At 41.8% G+C, this 27,993-nt stretch overlaps 1 protein-coding gene across 1 annotated transcript; it reads left to right on the top strand.

Moving 5' to 3' along the window:
• The first annotated feature begins 206 nt into the window (after nt 1–206).
• Nucleotides 207–26,523, top strand: erc2 (ELKS/RAB6-interacting/CAST family member 2). Its single transcript, XM_030777703.1, has 18 exons — nt 207–869; nt 9,952–9,975; nt 11,216–11,653; nt 12,720–12,794; nt 14,319–14,474; nt 15,412–15,579; nt 16,157–16,324; nt 17,164–17,301; nt 17,559–17,699; nt 17,879–18,019; nt 18,801–18,836; nt 20,375–20,574; nt 23,807–23,818; nt 24,455–24,575; nt 24,910–25,070; nt 25,346–25,493; nt 25,649–26,143; nt 26,497–26,523. The coding sequence occupies exons 1-18, from the start codon at nt 207–209 to the stop codon at nt 26,521–26,523; spliced, it is 3,312 nt and encodes a 1,103-aa protein (XP_030633563.1).
• The last annotated feature ends 1,470 nt before the right edge of the window (nt 26,524–27,993 follow it).

Here is a 27,993-nt window from a genome sequence, read left to right as displayed (position 1 = left end):
ATGCCGCTTTTTACAGAGCCTTGATTTTAAGCTTAAAATGTCTGCATGTGAATCCTGCTTACCTGCTAATATCCTCCCTCTATCTTCTTTTCTTTTTTCCAGCATGCAGTAAACAGCCCTGGTCTGTTAGTGAGGGGGTGTTCTCTCTCAAAACAGCACACCCCTCATAAAGAGTCCTCGGGCACCATACTGCAGAAACCCAGGAGATGTACGGAAGTGCGCGAACAGTCGGGCACATCGAGGGCAGCCCTGCACGGTCCCCGCGCCTGCCCAGGTCCCCACGACTGGGTCACAGGAGGGCAAACAGTGGGGGAGGGGGAGGTGGCAAGACTCTTTCCATGGAAAACATCCAGTCCTTAAACGCAGCTTATGCTACATCCGGCCCCATGTACCTTAGCGATCATGAGGGTGTTGCCTCAACAGCCACATACCCAAAAGGCACTATGACTCTTGGCCGAGCCACTAGCAGGGCCATGTACGGTGGCCGTGTCACTGCAATGGGCAGCAGCCCCAACATTGCTTCTGTAGGACTGCCTCATGCTGACCTGCTCTCCTACAGCGATCTAGGCTCACTCTCCTTGTTGCACCACCACCACCAGGGCACGCCATCAGCGCTGCTGCGGCAGGTGGTGCGGGGTGGTGGGGGAGAGTTGCTGGAGCTACAGGCCCAGCTCAGAGAAATGCAACGGGAGAACGAGCTGCTCAGACGAGAGCTGGACCTGAAAGACAGCAAGTTGGGCTCGTCCACAAACAGCATCAAGAGCTTCTGGAGTCCTGAGCTAAAGAAGGAGCGTGTGATGAGGAAAGAGGAGGCTGCACGTACCTCGGTCCTCAAGGAGCAGATGAGGGTCACCCATGAGGAGAACCAGGTCAGTCTGTGCCTTAGTGTCTCTGCTGCAATGTTCACTTTACCCTCCATTTCAGCACTCACACTTTGTTCTTCTTTTTCTTTCAACACCCTCACTCATTGTCTGTCAAACACACACACTCACACTCACACTCACACTCACACTCACACATACACACAAACCCACTCGCAGACATTACATTTTATTCCATTTTTTGGTGATGTGTGAAACCCTTTCTGGAAAGAGGAGCTTGTAGTGAATGAATATTTAATTGAGGGAATATTTAGGGAATAGTTATATAGGATGGCTTTTTACTCTTTCAGATAACACCACATAGTAAAAGATTCAGGCATGAAAGATACTAAAAGACAGGTTTAGTAAAGGAGAAGTGTAGTGCTCTGCTGTGCTTGCATTTGTCATATTAAACCTAAGGGAAACTGGTCGTCATATGGTCAGCTGTTAAAACAAATTTCAGAGTGTGCAGCTCTTGTTTTAGTTTATTTATTTTTGTCTGGCCGGTGACATTTCTCGAAGGCTTATATTGGTCTGTGCCAGCGACATTTGTTAATGTGGATAAACTTGAAATTTGATACTTTACAAATATTCACAAGGATGGTCAATATTTCTGTAAAATGAGCTTTTGTTGTTTCTGAGAATTTCATGAATGTGTGCTTCATGCTTGGTAAGTTCTTTTTAAGGAATTACTTTTATCATTATAGAAAGTTCATTTTGTCAGTAGATGGCCCTGAGTCTTCTCGCAGGTGTTTTTTGGCAGCTTCTACAGGTGATTTGAGACTTATTTATGGTGACTCTCATTCTCTCTTTCTCTCTCTCACTCTCTCTCTCTCTCTCCCCACCCTTCTCTGTGGGAGTGAGAGTGAAAATGTGGCCTAGTTAAATCACTCACAGTCAGCAGGCAAGGCTAGGCCTGGAGTGGAATGTCAAGGACAAAATGTTGTCTGCGAGACTCTCTCCCTGTCAGCCTTCTTCTTCGTATAGGCACTCGCACTCTCCGTCTCTCTCTCTCTCTGTCCCTCTCTCTCTCTCTTGCTCTTCCTTTCTCTTACCCTTTTCAACTCTTTTTTTTAATTTCCTGTCGGGTACCATATGGCATTTCTTGACACATGTTAGATGAGTAAATCTATGCTGCCTAATTATGTACATATTGTATATTTAATGTGTGAGTGTGTCTCAGTACCCAGCGAGTATAAATAGCATTTAGAACAGCGTTGTCGTACGGTTAGACGTAAGGATGGCCTAAGATCATCTGTAGCAGCGAGAAACGTAACCGTTTATCAGTGGGTAAATCATACCTGAGATTACGTATGCAGGTCAAGCCAGTCAGAGTGTGTGTGTCTGAGTGATCTTCCCTGGCCATTTTTCTGAGACAGCGCACATTTCTCACTTCAGTGGACACAATCCCTCTGTGCTCAAGGTTACAGCAGGACGCCGTCACTGGAGCCCCCAGCTAGCACCTGTATGTGTGTGTATATATGTATGCGTGTGTGTGTGTATCAAGAATACTTATTCCACTCTGAATATATAGTAGGTGACATAGAGTCACATAGCACTCGCATAAAGATGACCATGAGTGACTGTTAAAAATATCTGAGAAGTCACTCACACACCCGTGAGAGTGTCTAAATCTGTCACAGAGGAGAGCATGGTGTAGGGAACAGAAGGGATCAAGACACTGTGTTCTTAGTCTGTGACTACTGAGCTTCAGTAGTCACAGACAAATGCCCATTGTGTGTGTTTGTGTGTTTGTGTGTGTGTGTGTGTGTGTGTGTGTGACTGGAAACTGAGTAACATTTAGTTCCTTTGATTGCACTATGAAACATGACTTCTTATATAACAAAATCATGAACAGGTCATTTACATAGATTTGCCTATTTGTATCTGTGCTGAAAAGAAACTGTGCTCAGTTCCATGCTTTATGTAATGCTGTGTAGGCTGGGTTTTGTTTTTTTGTTTGGGGGGGGGGGTTGCTTTATAGCCAACATTTTGTTATTGAGGAAAAGCCTTCAAGACATGCATTAGCTTGTTTAGCCGTCCCTTTAATTTTAATAATTGGCATACCATGACTGTGCATTTTTGGAGTGATTATAATGTTAAGCTGTTTGTTTATGACCTTATTAAAGCATGCTATTAGCATTACTATTGCAATTACTCTTCCAATATTTACCTTGGCCAGTCTTTAGTCATTATAGATGGTGCATTTTTATCCTTAATTATGTCATGTTTTGTAGATTGCAAACTGTTGAAGAAGCGTTTGTGAGCTTTTAAAAGTTAGGCAGTGTATCATATAATGCTATATACCGGTTCTCTAGACATGTGTATGATCTGACCATCAGTCCATGTATGGTATATGCAGAGATGCTATACGAATTCTTGACTGTCCTTGTTCTTTTACTTTCAAATTATCTTTTTTTCCAATGCTGTGAATGATGGTCTTCTCCCCAGAGGAGAGGCCTTGATTAATTAATTCTGTCTACTTTTGAGGACAGATGTGCCTAGCCACTATTTATAGTCCTGTAATTGCTCATTTGTATCCTGGTTCATGGGCCATTGTTATACACTCTGATGGTTCAGTGAGGGAAGACTCCCTGCCCAAAGGGGCTGTTAAGTCATTGAGTGAAGAGCTTGTCTTATAATGGCTGTTTTTGGACCAGCCTTTGACTTCGCTCTCGGTCCGCAGGTGTTTGCAAAGGAGCAGATTATAAGAGTGATTAGTTACGATCTAGCTGGACATATAGTCTTTGTTTGGGGCATGTGACCTGATGTAATGGCCTGAGAAGCCTATTAACTGTGTTGAGAGGTGTAATGAGGCACAGATACAGGCAGTGTTGTATAGGCTGTTGGAGTTCAATTGTGCAATGCTACCAGATTTTAAGGTGTCATTTCTGTGTTATGATAATGTACAAAAAAGTGTATTAATAATGCAAGAAATGGTACTGTTCAGCAAATCATATATATGTTTGAGTAACTGCTATCTACATCAAAAGCTTTTGGTGTATCCTATTAAAGGCTAGCTGTTATAGCTACTGCTGCAAATTGTTACACAGTCAACTGTAGATGGTTTCAAAATTACAGAGTCAACTGTAGATGGTTAGAACAATATTTGAACATGAACATGATCTGTATTGGGAGCCTGTAGAGACATATTGTCACACATTCTGTGTATTGTTGTTGCTGCTATAGAAGACCAACAAAGCCCTGCAGGCTTCTCTTCCAGCTTAAGTGTGCAATATCTCACAGACTCAGCGAATGTGCCCAGCCAGCCAGTCAACACCCATAAACCTAAATGCCCCAAAAATGCTTATCTGAAAACACTTGTTTCAAGTGGAAATACAGACGCTGGAGCGGTAATATTATTTAGAGGTTGATTCTCTCATCTTGGTGAACTGAATTCATGAACCCATCCTCATGGCTCTGATTCTCACTGGTGAGACACTATTGAATAAAACTGGCACTGTAAGAAACTTCTTGCTTTAAGCATCTACCAGGGCCTGAATATGGCCCGTCGGACCAGAGAGAAACATTGATCGTTTTTTTCCTTATCACGTGTACGCAGAAGAATTTCAGAGTTTACTTCATGCCTGCGGTAGAACTCAGTTATCTCTGCGGAGTGGGCTAATTCGTTCTCTCAGCTTAGCTTACGTGTGAATTCAAACAAAACAAACACAAATGCCTTTGAGGAGCTCTTCTTACTCATCTGTCGTTGCCACCATTTTGTTCAGCAAACAACGCATGCAGACTCAGAAAAATGGTTCCAAAGGACAACTGGACGTTTTAAGGGTACATGCAGGCATGGGCATTTATGTGCTATATTTGGCAAACTTGACTCTTCATATGTTCACAGCACATTTTCTTCGCTCATTTGCAGTGAGGAAATTAGGTATGCCCAGGACTTCAAAGGAGATGATGATGGGTGAGGATAAAATGGTTGGTGAGGATAACGTTCTTCAAAGGAGATGATTTAGGGGGAAAAAAAGTCAAAGTAAAAGAGAAGACAAATGAACGGAGAGGTAATGAAAACAAAGTTACTTTTTAGGAGGAGACGATGGAAAAAGAGAAAGACTAGTTAAGTAGTGGCTTGCTCCTCTGTGACAGTGGTGGGGGGGTGGTGGGGGGGGGGGGTGCAGTGAGGTTGAACATTAAGCACTGTTGCTGCTGAGCAGGTTGTGGTTATTGATCGCATGCAGTCTCCCACTGAGTGCTGTTCTGAGCACTGGCTTAACGATCCAGAGTGGATATGTCAGCCTAGTGTAGGAATGCTCCTCAGCATTTGTATCACATTGTGACTCTCACCCCCAACTGAAATATAAACCAGCCAGGCCTGACATGTTCCTTTCTTTTTTTTTTTCCCCTCCCACTGACTCACCAGGACTAACTTGACCCTCCGTTGCTATGAAACTTAAGAAAGACTCGAAAAGGGACAAACACGAGAGAGAGAGAGAGATATTTGTTTGTTTTTCATTTTTTTCTCACGCGTTGTCAGTGTTAACGTGGGTGTGTAGCAATTAGTCACCTAAAATAAAATGAAATCAACAAATGTGTCATAGTTTTCTCATCAACTGATGTGCCCATGGTGATATAAGCGACATGTGTCTGCTTGTGTGAGGGTGACTGATACAGAACTGAAAGATTGAGTCATTCTAAAGTTTTTTAAATGAATCAGACTGACTTTACTGCTTTGTATCTGACAACTCCGTTGAACTAAAAGATGACTTGTCTCTTGGCAAATAGGGGTGGCATTGTCCACACACCTCCTCATTTTTCATCAGACCATTTGCTCTGCCACACAGCAGGATAAAGTTTTCTAATCACTACCTTATGCCCACCATAACCTTGAGCCCTGTAGTGCGGAATCCAGACAGCTCCTCTAGAGTATTAGCAGAAGAATCCACCGTAGTGTGTCATTCTGTAGGCCTTTTGTTCATTTCAACCTTTTATAGCGAATAAAGACAGAGCAGTGTCTGCTAGTAGCCTTTCCTTAATTCTTCTGTGCGAGTTTGTGTGTGTGCATGCATGTTTGCGTGCATGTGTGTTTATAATGAATTCCTTACAAGCTGACTCAAAATGTCGTCACTCTATTAGAAATTCAGTGAGGTAAGAGTTAGAGTTGCCCAAGGAATTGGTAATGTATACACACACACTGGACTCATCTCTGCCTAATTTCATAGCACCTTCTTATCACCCTTACTCTTATGGCCAGCCCCTGTTGCATATTCATGGGCAGCTTTTTGCTCCAGTGGATTTGAGTGCATATGACGCACAGAATGACTACAGATTAAGACTGCAACATACACTGAATCTGCATTTTTTGATGGTTTCATGCAGTAGAAACCTGCAACCATCCACAAAGTTCAGGATGCCACCGATGTTTAGATTACTTTCTTCCCAGTACGTGTGTGGGTTTGTGATTAAGAGTTGTAGCAATTGCTTTCGCAGCAGGGCACAGTTTTAGACTGTTTCACATAAAAAACTTGTGAGAAATGAAAACCATGGAAACAGAGGAGCAACTTATCATCTTGCCAACAAAATGCTGCTCAACTCAGTGGACATGCTAATAACTCATAATATTTGTGTTACAAACAATAAATTCAGCCAGGAGACTGGAGTCAGTAAGGGTTGCCCTTTTATCTGTATTATGCTCATATTGTATTCAGGAGGTCTCTGTGCCTGTCTTGCTTTTGGGAGGTGAATTGAGAGGACACCATGTGTCTGTGTGGGGGAGTGTATTGAGCACTCAGGTTTGCTTACAGGATAAGAGGAATGAAAGAGAACCCCTCTCTAGAGACAGGCCCTGCCACAGCCACCTAAAATATCCGCTGAGTCATGAGACTTCCTGTGGCACTCAGATGTGACCTGTATGGGGCTGACTGGAGACAGGAGGAGGGGAATAGGTTCAACGGAAAGGGGGAGGGGAATAACTGCCTGTATTCGAAGCTCGGGGTGTAATTATGCAGATGGTATTATTGGACTGCTTCCTCCAATTCATTTTCAGTGAGGAAGCTTATTGATCAGGATGGAAAGAGAAAAGAGCAAAGCAAAGGGAATGGAGACACCAGTGGAGTGGACAGAGGAAATGTATTGTACCCCCAGTGAACTTCCTGGACTGGAAGACAAATAATTTGGTGTGTGCTTAAGGGCAAATATTGTGTTGTGTGTATCAGTTTATTAAGGTTGGCATGATAGTGAAATGTCATCATGTGCACCTCTCTCTCTCTCTCTCTCTATTTGTGTGTTTGTGTGTGTGTCATCATGCACAAATTTGTGTGTGTGTGTGTGTGACCATGCACAAATTTGACTCTGTGTGTGTGTGTGTGTGTGTTGAGCAGTTTGTGGTTAATTGACTAATGTGCCTTTGGTGCAGACAGAGAAAGTTCCCTTAGCTATATTACACTCTATTACAGCTAATGAGGGGAGACAAAAGAGTAATGGGGAATGATTCAGATAGATAAATCGCCTTTTTTTTTTTTTTTTTGATTGGGGCCTAGATCATCTAAAACTCGATTATAACCTTCACAATTAAATTCAGTTTGTCACTGCCTTTTCTGTCCTTCAGATTTGTGGCTTAGCTTGCCACAAATCTAAAGGACAAATTGTATTACATAAATATAAATTATTTTTTTTAACATGTTATGCTCATTATGTGTGAGAATGTGATATACTGAATATTGTAGACAGTGTAAAACATTCTATCTACGACAACATTATTGAGTCTGTGTTACACTGACGACAAGGTGTTTGTCTGGTTTTGCGGTTGGGGACTCTCTGTCATTCTCATGTGAATAGATCTATGTGGAGGGCTGCTCTATGATGTTTTGGCTGTTTTATGGCAGATGTTTCATGGCAGGAGTTTGCTGGCCCAAAAAGACTATACTTACATAAGCTTGCATGCCCAAAGAGCTGGAAATAAGACATACTGGCACATTCAGCTGTGAGCATCCCTGCCATAACCCTTCATGTAAATTACTCTGCCCTCTACTGGTCAAATGAACACATACAACATGACATAAAATGATAATTATTTACACGTGCATTGGCTGATTAAAGAATCATTTGAGAATTTTCATTCTTTATACAATCTTTATACATCAGAACATACAAAGGATGCACCCAAATTTATGATTATCTTCTATATATATTCTAATATTGATTTGCTAGTTGTATCTAGGGAGCAGATATAGAGTATTCTGAAGTGGATCCTAAAGCTACAGTTCTGACTCTTAGTCTAAGGTCAGACTATTTCCCTGTATACACAGGCAATAGACAGGGTTGCCCTTTGTCTCCCCTGCTGTATGCCCTCACTATGGAGCCTTTGGCTTAGGTCATCAGAACAGTGCCCTCCGCGTAGCGCTTGCTTGTTGGCAATGTGTTTCACAAGAGAAGTCTATGTGTAGATAATGTCTTTCTGTCTAGCCCTGAGAGTTCAATGCCATGCCTCATTAATATCATTAATTTATTTAGAGCATTCTTAGGATACAAAATGCATCAGACCAAGTCTGATGCTATATGTCTTTGCAGACTGAGTTCAGCTTTAATTATCTCTCCATCTTTCCTTTTCAAATGGCTCTCTTTCAGTGTTTGTGCATCTTGATATTTTTGTGACTTCCAAATTCAATAACATTACAATAGCAAATTTTGTGGCTTTGTTTGAGATAAGGCTGAATATACTGTCTAGATGACTTTATCCTATTCCAACAATCACTGTCTTGTTCTCAAATAAGGTGATATAAGATCCTAATGACTTGTGAAGCCTCTTTAGTTAGGGTAGACACGAACCAAGACTAGACTACAGCTGCAGATAACCGGTTCTTTTAGGGGACTTGACTTGCCTAGCATTGGAAGGTGCCAGCTGTAGGCACATTTAATATATATCTTTTACACAGTACATCTTTTCTCTTAGATCTGATAAAGCCCCATTGCTAAAATAACTGGCGTGGGATTGGTTGTCATTAGTTTCAGGTTAATAGAGAAAACTGTGAACAAACCTGTTACAGTCAGTACACTTACTGTGGGGCAGTCAGTTACCCTCTGCTCTTACTTTGACTTTGAATAACTGGGATATCTTCCCAGCCTGTCATTTCAGTGGATGGTAGGAGAAATAGTAACTTCCAAAACACAGCTTCTCCCCCTTTTTACGCGTAAAACACACATTTTAAAAGGCATGATGCTAACTGGTGACCTTGGATATCTTCTGGTGAGAAGGTGCTTTTCCAGACCCTTGGGAAAAAGTTTGTAAGTTTATTATTAAGTTACGTGTCTCGTTGTGCATGTCTAATACAGACACACAAAAGGTTAAGGGGATATGGGAGAGAGAAATGGCAGGTACTACTAAGGATCAGACCTGGGAGGATGTTGGGAGATTGATGCTGTAATGATACCAATTTATAGCGGCATTAAGACACTCCAACAAAGAATTATAAATAGATTGCATATATCTCCTAATTCATATACATGCTTTTAATGCCTCATTCTTATATCTGTGTCTTAAACATAAAAAGAGAAATAGGCACCCTATCATTATATATATATATACACACACACACACACACACACAAACACACACATACATACATATAAATATAAAATCACAGGGAAGAATAGGTAAAGACTTCACAGGGAGGAAACATTTATTGTAGTAGATACAGAAATGTCATGCTGTCTTGAGGGTAGGTTTTTTAAAATCATGTTTTCAATCACCCTTTTTTCAGGATGGCAAGAAGAGTCTGAGTATGGGGCAATGTGTTACTTTTCCTTTACCATTTCTTCACTCGTTTTGTGATTTCCAAAGGGTTTCCATATTGAACATACATTCATTTTCTGTTTACACTAGAGTTGTGAAGATGTCGCAGCCCTGTGTGTGTGTATTTGTATTTGTATTTGTATATGTAAAAAAATGCAAAAAAAAAGCCTTTATAAATGTGTGACTGTTTGAATGAAAGGACACAATGTTTTCCTGCTTTACTCATGGCCTCATTATAATCACTTATTCTGTCCACCTGCTTCTGGTCACTTCTGACACTGTGTCCTCCATACATTCTTTCTGTTCTGTTCTGTTCTTTCTGTTCTGTTTTGCCTTCATGGCCTGCAGCTGTTGGATGCCCGGAGAACTAAGGTTTGTCACTATGTTTGCAACCAGTGGAGTATGCAGAACATAGACTCACCACTGGTGTGCTGTGTGTCCTTGGCCCTAAGAAAACCCAACTGTTTCGTTGTACTGTATGCTGTTCCTTTACGTTAAACACACCTGATACAACACATGCTTAGGTTGGGGATATAGTTGTTTACTTGTTTTCTGTGTACTTATTTTCTGCTCCTCAAAACAAGTAAATAGCATTATTAGTTGCATTTTAGGTTCTATCTAAAAGAAAAATCTCTTCTGTTATCTTGCCCTGTTATTCTTGTGAACAATGTTTTACATAAATGCTATAGCTCCACTTTTACCAAAACAAGACTTTTATTCATTCAGTTGTTGATTGCCCTGTCCACCTGTCCACGTCTCCCTCCCCTGACACACTGAAATAGGGTATGCTCTAGTTTTGGTAGTTTGCTTTTTGCAAAACCTATTTAAAGGCTTCTCCATGAAACACCTCTATGAAACAAACTCAAAGCATTTTCTATAAATTTTTGGAGCCTCAGTGTGTTTCAAACATGAGGTATAAATATACAAAAAGGAATACTATGCTTGACCGTGTGCCCCATTTACACCAACAGAGAACTAAAGTGACAACTTTATGTGTTCTAATTCCACACACTCTTCTCACATATTCAATTTAATTTTGCCAGTGGCACAATATGTTATACAAAGACTAGACAAAGTCATTATGAGCCTCTCAAATCCTCCCAAGTGTATGTACCACATGGTCCCTTATTCTCTCTATTTCAGTAGTAATTTAGTGGGTATTCCCATGACAGGCCAGTCAGTGTGTTTTCAGACCTGTTCCCTTCTTCCCCTTGTTTCCTAGAGTAAATTGCTGTTTTCTCTGTGTTGGGTGAATTAGTATTTCAGTGAAATATGAAATGTATGTCAGGATAAGTACTTTTGGCATGTGAGTCCCACCTGCTTTTTCCTCAGTACTGACCCTGCAAGTTTACCCTGTCTTGACATGTAATCAAAGGTTATTCCTTAAAAAAGCAAGGATCTCAAGATTGGGTAAGCTCCGACATGTCAATTAATAAATTACCACTAATTTAGTGTTGAATTAGAAATGTTGCTATACCTAGAATGATTCATTTACTTCAGGCTTGACCAGATTTCACGTTGTGTTCTGTATATGGCACAGATAGATCTGGTTGTGAACCCAGAGTTCCTTTTTCATTGTCCATCCTGTTTATAACGACCCTTTATGCTGCAGCACCTCCAGCTGACAATCCAGGCCCTGCAGGATGAGCTACGGACTCAGCGGGATTTGAACCACCTGTTGCAGCAGGAGAGCGGAAACCGGGCAGGAGGAGCCGAGCACTTCACCACCATCGAGCTGACCGAGGAGAACTTCCGTCGGCTGCAGGCCGAGCATGACCGGCAGGCCAAAGAGCTCTTCCTCCTGAGGAAGACGCTGGAGGAGATGGAGCTACGCATCGAGACGCAGAAACAAACGTTAGGTGCCCGGGATGAGTCCATCAAGAAGCTTCTGGAAATGCTACAGAGTAAAGGCCTGCCGCCGGCCACGGGTCGAGCCACTGAGGAAGAGGAGCAGGAGAGGGCTCGTCGTATTGCTGAGGCAGAGGCCCAGCTCAGCCATCTGGAGGTGATCCTGGACCAGAAGGAGAAGGAGAACATCCACCTGCGGGAGGTACCTGTGTCGATGTTCCTTTTTGGGATATTTAGGGTCTTTGTGCCGTGAAGCTTTTTATTCAGATAATTGATACGTTTTGTGGATTCACAGTTTGGTTATTGATTTTGCAGTGATCTTTTTTTTTTGTCAACACAGAATGGTTTAAAACTGAAAATGCTATTTAAGGAGATATCAAAAAATATCATGGTAAATATTGTGCTGTTGGAAAGCACAGCCCTGAGAATGCAGAATGCAGCCTGAATGCAATCCTCAAAAAGTGTTCAGAGAACAGTGCATTTCTCATTGCTTATTGATAGTATCTAGGACAAAAATATTTTGCTTGTTTGAATACTGTTTAACTTACCATTTCTAGTATTTTCTCTCTTAAATATTGGGAGAGTGGAGTGATTTACTTTTAAAACAATTACTGGCATTATATCATTGTGATTGCACTGGGCCTGGACATGTACTCTAGTATAGAAGTAACTGAAGAATGCTTCACATTGTAGAGAATGTAAAATACTTCAGTATGAAGAGGCTAGGAGCAGGTATAGTTTGGGGTTTGTTTATGAACAGATATAACCCAGTGATGAATGGGGTCCAGTGACAGCCAGCAGGAAAACAGAAGCAGTTATATTCACTAGAGGGCAGTGCAGAAATTCAACAAACACCTCATAGTTAGGCTTCTGCTGATGCTCAGTTGTGGTAATGAAACAAGAATGCCTCAGATGCTGGTCTTAAATTCTATAATTTAAAGTATTTCACACATTAATGTAAAGGTAACAGTAAAACCTTGCTATTTGATTAAGTATCCATAATAATCAAACTGATCTTGTATTGCACCAGCTAATGTACAAAACAATATGTTAAATACCCAGTCAATGTATTATTTAAATAAAAACAACTAATTTTTGAAGTGTTTTAGAGAAACTTTGACACATGCTGTCTATCTGATGATTTGTGAAAATGTAGTCTGTTCTGTGATGTAGATAAGATATTCAAACCAAGGGCTTTCATACTCTCATGAAGCATACTTAAAACATTATTGTAATTTTAACTTGGGGCCGAAATTGTCTGCTCTCAGGAATTACATCGGAGAAACCAGTTGCACCAGGACCCTGGCAAAACTAAAGCCCTCCAGACCATTATAGAGATGAAGGTGAGAATTCTATGACTTCTGTGTATTATGGCTCAAAACAAGAGTGTGTTATAGATCACTGAGACACCACTGGGTTGAACTGCATTAGGACAGGACGAAATTAGATATTCTGTATTACATATTAAGGTTTTAAAAACGGTCCTCAAATTAAAAAAAAAAAAATAGTAAAGAAAGAAAAAATAACTGTAACAACTGTTCATGCTCAGTCATGCTCAGGTTTTAACAGTGTGTGCATGCTCTGAACTAAAGAGGGCTCTCTGCTCCCCCAGCTGCAGAGCGATTACACAGTCCGCTAAAAATAACATATGACCTCATGCTCTCGAGACCAACGCACACCCCTTAAGTCATCACTGATTGGAGCTGAGCGGCACCCACAGTTCCTCGCTGCTTCCATGTGACACTCAGGCCTTGTATCCACCAATACAGTCTGTGAGATCCATACAGAATACTCTACCGCTCCCTCCTCCTCCCCTTTGATAACAACACAGAAACCAACTCACTGCATATTCCCATCCCTCATGCACTGTACTCTGCAGCACGAACCACACTTTCACGCTCCAATGGGTGAGCTTGGTGGTTGCTGCTGCCATGGGAACAGGTGTGGTTGTTTATACAATTGAAGGCACTAATGCAAGTATGAGAGGAGAGGAGAGAGAGCAGGAGAAAGAGGGAGAAAAAGAGACTTGGCTGATCTTATGCAGAGGGTGTTTTTCGTTACCCCTTTTTTCTCACAGGTACAATTTTGTGCAGTTGTTTCTAAAAGACATCATAAAATTAGCTTTTAAGAGAGGAAATATAACATGCAAATTACATTTATTAAGATGACCAACTTATTGTAGTCACGGACAGATGAGACTCAGATATGTAGAATACATGAATGGATTTTTGATCATGTTATAGATTGTATTTGAATGTAAGTCGAGTAACTTAATAATGTCATGTTGCTATGATCTCTCTCTGATCATCAATGGAATGACAGGTGAAGATGCTGGACCCTATAGTGTGTGTGTGTGTGTGTGTGTGTGTGAGAGAGAGAGAGAGAGAGAGAGAGAGGGAAAGAGGTTCCTTCTCAGCACTCTGTAGGAATGGGAGATGGACCATAGCTAATCTTAAAGACATTGTATTATTTATTTAAAAAGCTTAGAAGCAAATGCTGCACTTGCAGTTGCCGTCCAGAGCTTGAGAAGAGGCACAGCTCAGACTTACCTTTATTGGACCTTTCCGCTGATCCCACCATTTGGCTGGATGTGTGCTCAGTTCTACCAAATGGTGATTAGATGATAATTGATGACCATGATGGAAGAAGGGTGATTGTATCTGAAATGTGCAAGAAAACTGCAGTGTCTCTTTTCAACTCGATGGCACAGCATTAGAAATATTCTGAATTTAATTCTCTTGTCAGCGAAGTTTTATGTGATCTTTCAGAGTTTCTTCCAATTCAGTCTAGACAAAAACTTGCAGAAATATTAGCTTGATGAGCTGAGCTAATTGTTCTTCATGCTTTATTGTATTTTTTGGGGGTAGGATACCAAAATTGCGTCTCTGGAGCGCAACATAAGGGACCTGGAGGACGAGATCCAAATGCTTAAGGCAAACAGCTTATTAAACACAGAGGACCGGGAAGAGGAGATAAAACAGATGGAGGTCTACAAGAACCATTCAAAGTTCATGAAGACAAAGGTAAGACTATTTATTAAAGAACACAGTGACACTGAGCTGTCCAAAAAAACAACAAAAAAACCAAAATCAAAATATATTGCTGTGAACGATCTGACAAGCCTGACTGGTGGTGATTGGTTTGCTGAATGCCGCTAGCAGCAGCATTAAATGTGCCTTGGTGTAGCGCTTTGCTAGCAACTGTGCTGACAGTGTTTACTTTCACGTGCCAGTCAGCTAAACTCACAGTAGCAACAGACGTTGTCTTATCCTTATGAAAAGGACCATCTGTCTAATGTCTGTGCGTTTGGATGTGTTTTATTGTCAGTTTCTTTATGCTGCTTTAGCAAAAAACATCCTGCTCTAACCTTGGTTCTGCTTCTGTTCTGGCATGATTCTAAATGCTCTCCACATTTAATCACTACTATGAAATATATACTGTCTTTTATGTATGGACAGAATTCCACTGGAATTACTGTGGAATACTATCCACATGTTCCTTGACAGCACAGCGTTTGCATATCTGAAATGTGATTGGTTCCCTTACTGGTAATGGCTGAGGTTACTCACCTCAGGCTCATGTTTTTAGCCATGAGTGTGTGTGTGTTTATATGTACACCAGCAGCTAACTTTAAATCAGCAGGGACTTTTGTTGTTTTATTTTTAGAGACCTTTTCATACATCATAGATGGAGCTGATGTATAATATATGATTCTGGCAGAGGATTCAATCCAAAATGTTTCTTTAATGAGGGGAGAGCCTTGTTAAAATGTGGGAGCTCCATGCATACAATCTGACTAATAAAATGTCACCCGTTTTTTATTCAGAACCTAAAAAAATTGTAAACACCACGCTCATTATCTTACGGTTTCCCAAGTATACCCATCCAGTCATAATACACTCTCTCTCTGTCTCTCTCTCTCTCTCTCTCTCTCCTCTCCTGTCTCCCCCCCTCTCTCAGATTGACCAGTTGAAACAGGAGCTTTCTAAGAAGGAGTCAGAGCTTCTTGCACTACAGACTAAACTGGAAACACTCAACAATCAGAACTCAGATTGCAAGCAGCACATTGAAGTTCTCAAAGAGTCCCTCACTGCCAAGGAACAACGTGCTGCTATTCTGCAAACAGAGGTCTCCCTCACACACATAAACACAGTGAATTACAAGGAAAATGAAGATTGTTTTGAACTGCAAATCTACTTATATACAGCACTACTTTGCTTTGTAAAGAAAAGCTGTTGAGTGATGTTGCACCATAATTTTTTATGCTACAGAAATAAACTATCTCAAATACAATGAAAGGTCTAAATAAACCAGATTCAACAGTTTCTCATAGTCAGCCCCATAATTCAAAAATTTAAAGGTTACAGTTATGGCAGTATGACACATTCGTGTACCTCTGTTTGATGGATTGACCTAGGGCTGAAGAGTTTTGTCTTAAAATTCATCAAATAGCCCTGTTCATGTCATCTCTCAGGCCATAAGTATGTAATAAGAGTCAGATCCACTCCTAGCCAGCTTTATATCCGTGTTGTCTGATCTAATATGGTCAATGTTTTTTTGTTTGTTTGTTTTAAGGTCTTTTTGGGTCAGATAATAAACCAAAAAGAACAATGTCAGGTCAATGGAAATATTATAAAATGCGCAGACTGAATTTAGTGTTTCCTCCTTGTCAGCTCTGTTGTCCCAAACTCCCCTTCTTTTTCAGGTGGATGCTCTTAGACTGCGTCTAGAGGAGAAGGAGTCTTTCCTGAACAAGAAAACCAAACAGCTACAAGATCTCACAGAAGAAAAGGGGACTCTGGCTGGGGAAATTCGGGATATGAAGGACATGCTAGAGGTCAAAGAGAGGAAGATCAATGTCCTGCAGAAGAAAGTAAGTTACCTGGGGAATCAAACCAAAAGAGAAAAAAATGAAAAAAACATAATCCAGAAATTTGATGGTGAGTTTAATCACAAATCAGTCCCATCATGAGTCGGTACTGTCCAAGTTTTGTCATATCTCTCAAATGTAAAATTAGCTTAAATGTTGAGGCTAGCAACAAATTAACGTTGTTAGCTTAGGAGGAAGCTGTCATACTCTCTTGTTTTTAAACTGCTTTGTTGATTGTTAGAAATTACTTGATTTTATGTGGAATTCTAATAGCGCTTTTCAGCAAGATTTGTAGTCTTGGTACACCAGACAGGAAGGCTTTGAGAGGCTACAGATTTGCACCAACTTGAGTGTTTCTGCTTGAATAGCTGTAGTTAGGGCTATAAATATGCATTGAATGTGACTCTCTCCCACCCCATTTTCCCTCTGTTTCACCTCTCTCTCTCTCTCTCTCTCTCTCTCTCTCTCTCTTTCAGTGCATGCTTCACTGAACCCATAAACCTTTTTCATGTTGTTTAGTCACCATAAAAACCTCATGGGAGGAGGGAAATCCTACCTGGCAGTATACTGCTATGTTTGACCTATGACTTCTCACAGTCAAATGCAGCTCTTGATACCTGAACAGCTTGAAGAAATACCTTGATTTCCTATGTGTTGCTTTTTACTTAGATTCTTGGAAGAGAGAGATCTCAAATATTGTTCATATATAAGGATATTGAGGATTAAGAACGTTTTGACTCACAGTTTGATGGGACTTAACACCAGAAAATCGAATTACTCTTCTCAATTACATGTGATGCCTATTCTCTCACCCTTTGTTGTGTTTTGAAACTCCGTGTTAGATTGAGAACCTCCAGGAGCAGTTAAGAGACAAAGACAAACAGCTGGGAAACCTGAAGGACAGAGTGAAATCTCTACAGACAGACTCCAGCAATACTGACACTGCTCTGGCCACCTTGGAGGAGGCACTGTCTGAGAAGGTAGAGATGCTATTAATGATCCATGAGCAGATAGGTAGTAGCTCTCCTTACTATATTCTGTGAAAGAGGTAAAAGGACATTATCCCTGATAGACATGCACTATAGACTGATCTATACACCTGTAATGACAGTTTTTTAATTGCCCTCTGAAGACCATAAATGGGCAATAATAGGAAGTGGACAAATCCTTGTGCTGGAACTGCTAATGTAATTATGAGATTTATGAACTGGCGCATGTGTTTTGATTGTTCTCTTAGGAAAGAATCATTGAACGACTGAAGGAACAGCGAGAGAGAGAAGACAGAGAGAGACTGGAGGAGGCAGAGTCTTATAAAAAAGAGAACAAAGAATTAAAGGAGAAAGTCAACAGCCTGCAGGTGGAGCTGACAGAGAAAGAGGTATATGTTTGTTAAATATGTGTACTTGTCATTTCTGTGTGTGTGTGTCTGTGTGTGTGTGTGTATATGGCATCAGTCAGGTCCTGAATTCATGTCCAGAATCGTATTTCTGTTTATCTCTGACTCCGTGAGGCACTGGTCTTGTTCTGACTGTCAGTTCTCTTGCTGTGTCTCTTCAGTCTAATCTAATTGACCTAAAAGAGCATGCCTCATCACTGGCCTCCTCTGGTCTGAAAAAGGACTCCAAGCTTAAGTCGCTTGAGATTGCCATTGAGCAGAAGAAAGAGGAATGTAGTAAGTTGGAGACCCAGTTACAAAAGGTTGGTGTGCATCTTTGCTTTTATTGCCGATTGGCTGAATTACCAGTTTAGGTTATCACTCAAATTTGTTATTTTGGTATTTTTATGAACTATGTTTCAGTTACTTCATTTCATTTAAGTGAGGTTACTACACATTCTTTTTTTTTTTAAATCTTTATCTACAGCTTGATCTTAACAGAAATTTATCTAGTCATGTGAAATTCATGTGTATACTGACATATTTAGAATGTTTCAGCAAAGATTCATCAAGCTTCACTACAGTAACCTCAGTTAACAGACATGTCTGTAAGGCTGATCGTAAGAACTCTACCATAATGAGAAAGTATTGTATGTTCCCTAGGAGAATACTTCACCTCTCGGTGATTTTGGTTTTAACCTCCATCAACTGTAAACATAGTGCATGTTTAGATTTTTTACAACAAATACAACCTCCAGCAATGTTCAATGTTCTGGTTTAGGGCCATTTAGCACACTGTGAGTTTGATGGGTTTTCATTGTAAAATTTGTTTACTTGTTCTAACAGGGCTCCAATGAATGATGTCATTCAAGAGATCAGTGTTGATTTAGTGGTTTCTCCCTTGTTTGTCTATGGCAGGGTCCACATTCCCTCCTCCCTTTGTTTTCTGCGTCACTGTCTCTCGTTTATATTGTAAAATGTCTATTACAAATGACTCTACTAATTCAGACTGGCAGAGCTAATGCTGCTGTTGTATTCCCGGGTCTCCCCCCCTCCCTTCATTCCTTTACCCCACCCAAACCCACCTCCTTCTGTGAAATGTAGCAAGCAGAGCAGCTGTTCAGTCAGATGAACAACCCTGTAAGTCCGTCTATAGAATTTTCTGGAGCACATATTGAAAGCATGAGGACGCGGACACGCTGAAGCCTTGCGCAGCGTTAGCCGAATGCTCGTCTGAAGGCTCACTTGAATACACAGCTCTCTACTACAAAAACGCATGGGAACCTAGTATCCCTATTTGGTATCCACACATTATGTTGAGTCGAGTTGTCAGTGTCCACAACAACGTTTATAATAAGCACACACTGTAAGTTGATATGCTCACCATTTCTACACTGCACTGTTTGCAGTAATTAGTGCTGTTAATGATAGCGAAATGTGAATCAAACATGCACTTTGATTAATTATCATGTACATTATTATAAACCTTTGCTTACACATTCCTGTTCTTTTTGATGTATATATATACAAACAATTTAGCAATCACTGATCACATTCAGTAGACACACATACACAGAACTCTTAATGTCAGTGCTCTAATTTATTAGTCCCACTGATAAACAAAACGAACAAACACTCAACACATTCCTTTTTCCTCATGCTTAAAATATGTCACCTAATTTATATATTCTGAACTGAATTGCCAGAGGCTATTGTTCATTTCATTTCTGCTTTGTGAACAAAGCATTGCAAAGACTGTACAGCTGAGCTATCAGCAGCTGGTATTGCATGGCCCGGTTTGAGCCTTTGCACGTTATTTTGTCATTACCAGTGGTGACGCTGTGTTAACCTTCATTTGTGCTTTATGTGTAGTTGGCATCTTCTGAATTGATCTAAAAAAAAACAAAAAACAAAAAAAAAAACAAAATCAGGGATCTACAACCTGTGGCAAATGTGCTATCTTGTCTTACTGGTTACATTTATTTTTATGGAGGTGTTAAGTGGTATTTAATGACAGATTTTGTGCTGTTGACTCTGCGCTCTTTTTTTGTGCCCCTCTCTTGTGTAGTCCGCGGTGTTGTGTGTCTGTGTTGTCATGTGATGTGGCAAATAGTTGTGTACTGGCTATGTGTTTGACACACTGGGGAGGTAATGGAGGTTGAACACCCTGCTCTTTTGGTTACTTTTAGAGAATCTGATTAGGGTTGATGGATGATTTGGTTCAATATGGGGAACTTATGACCAGTGTTCTCGACATACTGTCTTTCAGTGTGAATGGACATGATGCTGTTCATTGTATTATTACTGTTTCAAGATCCTCTGTAGCTTTTGAATGACACAAGTTCACAGTGAACCCGACCAGATACAACTGACCTCAATACAGTTTCACATGATACCATGTTGATCCTCTGTTTTAAGTTCAGACACTGCATCACTTTTTACTGAAATTAACTCATGTTTCACTGGAATCAAATAATGATTTAACAGATGTTTGGTAAAGCAGCTGAAATATATTATCATATCAAACTTATATGAGACCGCTGTACACAGACATACTAGATATGAAACTCTATCTTGACTAATTATTTTATTTTTTTTATCTTTGCTTGTAATTCCAATGTTTCTGCCTGGAAACCTGACTGTGTTTCCATGGTAATATGGTGACCTTGCCCCTGCAGAAGGCACATGAGGTGGAGCAACAGAGTTCCCGTGGCAACCCTGAATATGTGGACCGGGTCAAACTCCTAGAGAAGGAGGTGTCCTTCTATAAGGAAGAGTCTGGCAAGGCCCAAGCTGAAGTAGAGAGACTGCTGGAGATCCTCCGAGAAGTGGAGACAGAGAAAAATGACAAGGACAAGAAGATTGCTGAGCTGGAGAGGTAACCTGGGAACTTATGATGCTCATTTTTTAAATTGAAACAGTCAGGAATACACGTTGTTGTGTAAATATCTCTGGTAATTCATTTAAATGAAAGGATTGCCAGTTGCAGACGACTATGTTTGGAACGATCGCTTTCCTGGACAATCTGTAGACTTTGGCATTGAGTGGCAGTCAGAGGTCACAGAGTCACAGGTCATTTATTTTAATGATGATGATGTCGATGATGATGGTGATGATGATGGTGATGATGGTGATGATGATGATGATGATGATGATGAAGGCTGCAGTGAATGCAGTAATATGATCCTGTCTGTTGGTGAAATGGTGAGATGGTCATTGAATATAATCAGATTGTGTGGATGTGGTCTGTATTTTTTGCTCAGTATGTTTTTACTTTGTTCTGTGCCGTGTGGTTTTGATTAATGCGTGTGTTTGCGTCTGCTGTCCCGTGAGAGTTCTGTGTACCCCAGTGGTTATTCAGCTTTATTTGTATTTTTTAAATACTGTCATGTGTTGCTGGCTTTGTATCAGTGTTTCTGTGCTATGTCCCCTTATTTGATGCTTCCCACTGAAATACTGCACTAAGACTCCAGATACCACATGAACCATACTGTACCTGTTCTGACACGGAGAGTTTGCTCACAAACTGAAAAGCAGTGAGGAGTGTGAATCCGGTGGATCTTTCCTGATATTAATAGATGATTAAATTAACGAGGAACAGTGGCTCCTGAGATATGTTTGAAGACAGTAAGAAACACTCAGACAGCAGGATGGGTATTATTAGCTCCATAAAATAATTTAGTTGGCACACTAGCGCCCCCTGGCACGGATAAAATGCCATTGCGTTTCTCTGTTGCCATGCACATGCTGTAACTGTTAGTGGTGTTTGATTAACTGTGTGTCTTTCTGTTCTTCTTCTATCATCACACCCACTCTCTTTCTTTCTATCCTGTCCCTGTTCTTCTTTCTACTTACCGCCATTTCTTTCTCCTTCGTCTCTTCACTTAAACACCCATCACGTCACCACGTTCATTCCCCCCCCCCCCCCCCCCCTTCTTTCGAAAACATTCATCCGTATCTTTTCCGATCCCCTTCATCTCTCATCCTTTTTCTCTCTTCTCTGCCGCCCTTTTTCTCTCTTTTCTGGCTCTCGATTCAATCCCTCGCTTTCTCGCCCTCCTCATTTTCTCTTCTTTCGAACCTCGTTCCACCTCCACACCAGCCCCCCTCCCCCTGCCCCTCGCCCTGTCCCCCGTCCCGGTGGCAGAGCCCCCCCTGACCCGACCCCCTCTGTGTCCGCTGCCCCCCAGCAGATAGGGGGCATGGTGTGGGATTTCCTGGGAAAGTGAGTGCTCTGCCCTGGCACCTCTGCTCGGCTGCATCGTTCGTAGAGTCTGCGACTGCCACACCATTATGCGACTGCGTCTGCTCATCCTCTTGTATGCTTGGCCCTGCTCCATGCTGTGTCTGCTGCCGGCTGTCAATCCACAAATCTTTATGCCGAGAGGATGGTCATTGCCCCCTACAATATGTTGTCATAGTTTTAAAACACGATGTCTCCTACATTTGTGCAGACCCTGTAAAGATTTGTGGATCTGAGTAGTTCCCACACAGAAACTGTAGCCTTGCCTGCGTGCGGCTTTGTGTTTAGTGCCTGTGAACTTGAGTGTGTACCTTTTGTTATGCATTGTAAAAATCTAGTGTATGTGCACAGTTGTCTGTGCATGAGAGCTTACTTACGTTCCTCTCCCCATCAGCATGCGCTTATCCTGTCACTTTGTGTGCTTCAAGAATAAGTTATCTATCTTTATATGTCAATCCAGATATTTACTTGGTAGCAGCACTCTTGCAAGTATCACCCCATATCATATTCATGTGTTTTACATGTCTGTATAGACATATGATAGATGTGTATATTTACTTTCTTATTTTGTTATTTTTTAGTGTTTGCCATCCTTATGATTCCTCTTTTTTTGGCATTGTGCATTGTGCATTGTGCACTGGTTGGTTCTATAAGCACACCAAGATTACGTTCATGCAATAGTTATCTTTTCAATTTAAGTTAAATGACACTTCTTTAAAATACTTGAAGCTGTTACTACATGAGCTGAGAAGCGGTTGGGTTTTGAGACAGATGCTTGGTGTGTTTTACCAACAATCTCTATTTTTTTCACTATCCTTTTACTTTCACTTTGTGCTTCTTCCTTTTATCATGTACCATACCTTAACTATACACACACATACACACACACACGCACATGCACATGACACACACATACACATATAAACACAAACGCGCACACACACACACGCGCGCGCAAATGTCTACATTCTGTGTTTCCTTTGTTTGCTGCTTGGTGTAGCTTCTGTCCAGAGGGTTTAGCCCTTGATGTGAGAACGCATCCTCCCATTCCACATGCTCATCTGCATTCCTACCCTCACCTGACCAATCACCTTCCAAACATGCTCTCCAATGGTTTTTACCTTCCCTTTCCCTCAGACTCCAACCTCAAAACGACAAAACAAAAACCCTCTCCAGAATGGTTCTGCACACTCTTGGTCCTCTCCCCTCCACTCTGGCTCTACTCATCCACATCCCCAGTGGCTCTGTTCATCCCCAAACAACCCCCCCCCCCACCCCCACCCCCACCCCCGCCTGCAGATTTAAACCAAATGCCCGCCTTAATGGCCTGCATGACTAGTGCTGCTGCACTGCAGGTCCTGACGTGCTCTGTGATTGAGGTGTTTTTTTAGGTAGGGTTTTTTCTTCTGAACGTGAAGAGTCTGGCGTCCTCAAGTATGTTGGTCCCCCCCCCCACTCCCTGCACCCCGGTGCCCATGCTCCTTGACCCATTGCTCTCTTGCTCCTTGGTTCCCACCCTCTGGCTCTAGCTAGTCCTTTGCCTGCATGCTGGCATACTCACTGGCTCTGCAGTCAAAGATTCAGTGGCATCCTTTGAGATGAGAAGTTGCATCCTGCATTAGCTATTACAGGGGAACCTTTGACTTTTACCCTGTTTCTCACTGAACTTTTTCCACTGTGTTTTTATCTGTGATTTAGTTTGTTTTAGTTGTATATTTTTTTTTTGTCTTTTTTTTATTATTTTATTTTGTAACTTCTAATGTTTCTGTGGTTTCACTTTTTCCCTCCTCTCTTCCTCCTGTCTGCTGTTCTGCGGCTTCTCCTTCCCGTCCTGTCCCTCCTTCCTGTTTCTCCTCTCTGCCTGCAGCCTTGCTCCCAGGTAAGTCGATCCCGTTACAGGCATGTTTCTTCCCTACCCGACAGCTCTGACTCCTGTCTTCTCTTTTCTGTATTCCTCAACCCTTGTGAATTATTTCAGAGCAAATAATCAAACAATTAAGAGTGTGCTTTGTTCTCTGTGTCTTGTCGGAAGACCACATGTCTCTAACTTAAATTTTGTTCATGTCATCCTTTTCCATATAGTATTGTCAGTTGTGATTTGTGTCTGATAAGAATATTGTTTAATGTTTCACACGTGAACTGACGATTTGTACCGGTCATTTGCATTTCTGATTAATCCTATGTCGCCGTGGCTTTCTTCTTGTGCGCTTAGACTTCTCAGAACATTTCATATGTATGTCTTATAACATTGTCAGTTGTGTTTTCTGTGATAGTACATCACCTCATTTTATATATATGTAAAAAGTTTCATTCATTTCATTTCATTTCATTCACTTTAATGCTGTGTGAGTATAGATTTAAATTTTCTCTAACTCTAGTTAATGATAATTATCCTAACTTGCAGCAGTCACATGTTAAGGATGACAGCCAGCACATATATTATATCCACTACCAGTGTGGACCTTCCAGTGCCTTAAATCTAAGGATTAGGATTAATTTTGTATTGCTTTTAAAGGCAGGGCAAGGACCAAAACAAGAAGGGCCCAAATCTCAAGCTTGGCCCACAAGGGGACAAGAAGGGTAGTGGACAGATCCTGCAAGACTCTCGCAAGGATAATCCCATGGACAACCCCAAGGTGTGTGTGTGTATGTGTTTTGATGAGTGTGTATTCTTTTTGTGTGTACTATGTGTGTGTGTGTGTCCATGTGTGCGTGCGTGCGTACGTGTGTGTGTGTGTGTGCATACGTGTGTGCATACGTGTGTGTGTGTGTGTGTGTGTGTGTGTGCGTGTGTGTGTCAGTCCATCTGTCTGTGTCTGTGACTGTTTGTATATGAATGAGAGACAATGTTTGCTGTACTTACACTGAGATGTTACACAGGGGTATGCATACCCTAAATACTGGTGCATTTATGTTTCTCCACTTTACTACTTACCTCTCTCTCTCTCTCTCTTTCTCTGTCTCTCTCAGATGGAGGAACTGATGAATGTGTTGGAGAAGACCCGGCAGGAACTGGAAGCTACTAAGCAGCGGCTCTCCTCCACCCAGCAGTCTTTGGCAGAGAGAGACGGTCACCTGACCAACCTGAGGCAAGAGCGCAGGAAACAGCTGGAGGAGATTCTTGAAATGAAGTGAGTGTTTCTGCATTCTTCTCTTTGTGCGTGACTCTTTCTTTCTTTCTTTCTTTCTTTCTTTCTTTCTTTCTTTCTTTCTTTCTTTCTTTCTGTCACTCTCTGCTTTTGTTTGCCTCCCCTCCTTCTCTCTCTCTCTTGTGTCATATGTCAACACAGTCTTTGTGCTGCAATGAAAATGTGTAGATCTTGGGAGCAGATAAAATTGTTCCTGGTACTTCTATTGATACTGGTAGTACCATGTTTATTTAAGAAAATGTATCCTCTTTCCCCAGACAACAAGCTCTGCTAGCAGCTATCAGTGAGAAGGATGCTAACATTGCCTTACTAGAGCTGTCCTCATCTAACAAGAAAAAGACCCAGGAGGAAGTGATGGCACTGAAGAGAGAGAAAGACAGACTGATGCATCAACTCAAACAACAGGTATACACTAGTGCACCTGTCTAACACACTTCTACCTCTTCCTTGCTGGTTAGCAGCGCTTGGCTTTTATTTAAAAGTCTTTTCATGGTAACTGTTTATGACCATCGGGTGCATCGAAAAGTAATCACCTTTTACTAACTTTTTTTTCCTTGCAGACACAGAGTAGGATGAAGCTGATTGCAGACAACTATGAAGATGACCACTACCATCCCCACCCCCCCCACCATGTCCAACCGCAACCGCCTCATCCTCAGCCCCAGCCCCAGCCTCAATATCCACACGCCCCCCACCCTCAGCAGCCTCCCTACCCTCACGTGCCACACCCACAACACCCTCAGCCTCCCCTCCAACACCCGCACCCCCAACCACCACAACCTCAGTACCCCCACCCCCCTCAACCGCAACACCCTCAGCCCCCCGGTCCACACCAGCACCCTCCACGGCCTCAGCAGATCCAGCATCCCCACCCGCAACACCCCCACCCTCAACACCCTCATGGCCCACCCCCGCAGCAGCACCCGCACCCTCAGCACCCCCACCACCCCACACATCCCGGTCCACACGCTCAACACCCGCGCCATCCGCCCCCGCATCATCGAGGCCCCGCCCGCGGCCCTCCCCACCCTGGACATCGCCCCTCACCGGATCAGGTAGAGTTACGCAAGTCTGGCTCCAAGTACACGTGCTTTTGTATAACGTCACCTTTAAGCACCTGCCTGTGTGGTCTTTTTCAGTCTCTAACTGACTGCGATAGAATCTTCCCCGCTGACGAGTCGGCTGCTGAAAATCCAGCACCACGCTTAGTGTCTACTAAATTTTCTTTGTTGGAGTTTTGTATTCAGCTGCTCTGTACTGAACGTTGTTCAGTTTCACTATTGCTCTTTCATTATCTATTCCTGTAACTTTCTGCAAAAGCTACTTTCCTCCTGCTCTTCTCCATCTCTGTCTCTTTCCTCTAACACGTTTGTTCTTTTTTACTTCATGCTGACCGTAACATTTAAAGGATGATGAGGAAGGCATTTGGGCATAACCATTTCCAAACCAAAGCTATGTTGTTGTTTTATGGGGTGAGACATTCACATGGTTTTTCTATTCTCTAAATGAGAGATTAAGTGCTTTTTTTAATCCTCCCCATTTTATAATTGCTCTAATCATCATGACACAAAGGCACCCTAGCTGTCATATGATATCTAATGTCTGAAATAGTATACAACACTGGTACTGTTACTGGCTACTGCTAAAACTACTTGACCTCCAAGATAAATGCTTGAAAAATGTTGAGTGTTTTGTGTAATATTAGTTTTCCCTTGTTGTATTTCACTCCTCTCTAAAACACTCATACGTGATCGCATCACAGATGATTCAGTTGCTGTTGGAGGAGCACAGATATACCATGATGCTGAAACAATATTTTGACCACCGGGCTAGACGTTATCTACAATCAGAATCACACCTAGGGATGGGGCCTTCATTTTTTCTGCACTCTGAGGAAGAGGAGGAGGGGTGCATGTGGGAGGGTCAAGCTTGGAGACTAACAGTCAAACAGGTAAAATGAGTGGCGTCTGAAAGTCAACAGATGCTGAAAGCAGATAATAAAAGTTAGCGTGTAATCGACAGCTCGGTTCATTTCAAGCACAGCATACACGCATTTTTGTAAATGTTGATTATAAGATAAAAAAAAATAGCCAGTTTCGTGAGTTGTGCAATATTTATGAAGCCATTATCTGCAGGATCAGAATAGGGACCTCATTTGTTTTGTTAGGAGAGGACAGAATTGTTGTACGTGTACTGAACCACTCGCTTTGTTTTGTTTATGGCTTCCACAGATGACTGATGAGCCACGATGGGGGTTTGGAGGGCAGCACTGGAGAGGAGTGCACATGCAATTATCTCTGCATAAAAGGCCATGCGCAGAGACTTGGAGCTGGATAAATATCTGTATCCACTTAAGAGGACTTCGCACTGAATCATACTGCAGAAGTTGCTCATCCTCTCTGTGTTTCCATTCGACACACACACACACACAAAAAATTTCCACCTGCCTGCTCCTGCCCGGCTCACACATCTGGCTCTATCAGCTCACTGACTTGGCCCCACCACTCACCAACCTGACCTTCCAGCTTTTACTTACTCTGCCTACTTTAGGACCGTTCACCTGCCTGTTGAATGTTCTGCTTCCTCTTGTTGTTCAGTAACAAGTGTTTTTTGTTGGTTTTTTTTTGTAATATAAACTTAATGTTTAAAATATCCATTGCCATATAGCATAACATTTTGACCTTATTTCTTTTGTTTACATTTGCTCTCGTTAAAAAGTTTTTATGGGGCATTTCCGGCCAGCCTTTCGGCATAAGTTCTCTTTGTACATATCAGGGCAACGGGGTTAGGTGGCACTTTTAAAAGCCCACTGAGTGACTGGACTGGACTGGACTGACGCTGGTTCTCCTACACGTGTCCTGAGGTCCACAGTGTGTGTGCTATGTTTGAAGGCCTTAAAGGCACG

Source organism: Chanos chanos, chromosome 6 (genome assembly GCF_902362185.1).
Source record: "Chanos chanos chromosome 6, fChaCha1.1, whole genome shotgun sequence".
NCBI classification, from domain to species: Eukaryota; Metazoa; Chordata; class Actinopteri; order Gonorynchiformes; family Chanidae; genus Chanos; species Chanos chanos.
This window is presented reverse-complemented; position numbering and strand designations above follow the sequence as displayed.

What these genes read in the sequence shown, in the direction of transcription:
- erc2 (XM_030777703.1), top strand. Translation starts at nt 207, where the DNA reads ATGTACGGAAGTGCGCGAACAGTCGGGCACATCGAGGGCAGCCCTGCA. An exon ending in TGGATGCCCGGAGAACTAAG is followed by an intron (nt 9,976 to 11,215) that starts GTTTGTCACTAT and finishes TTTATGCTGCAG; the next exon opens with CACCTCCAGCTGACAATCCA. An exon ending in CTGCTATTCTGCAAACAGAG is followed by an intron (nt 15,580 to 16,156) that starts GTCTCCCTCACA and finishes CTTCTTTTTCAG; the next exon opens with GTGGATGCTCTTAGACTGCG.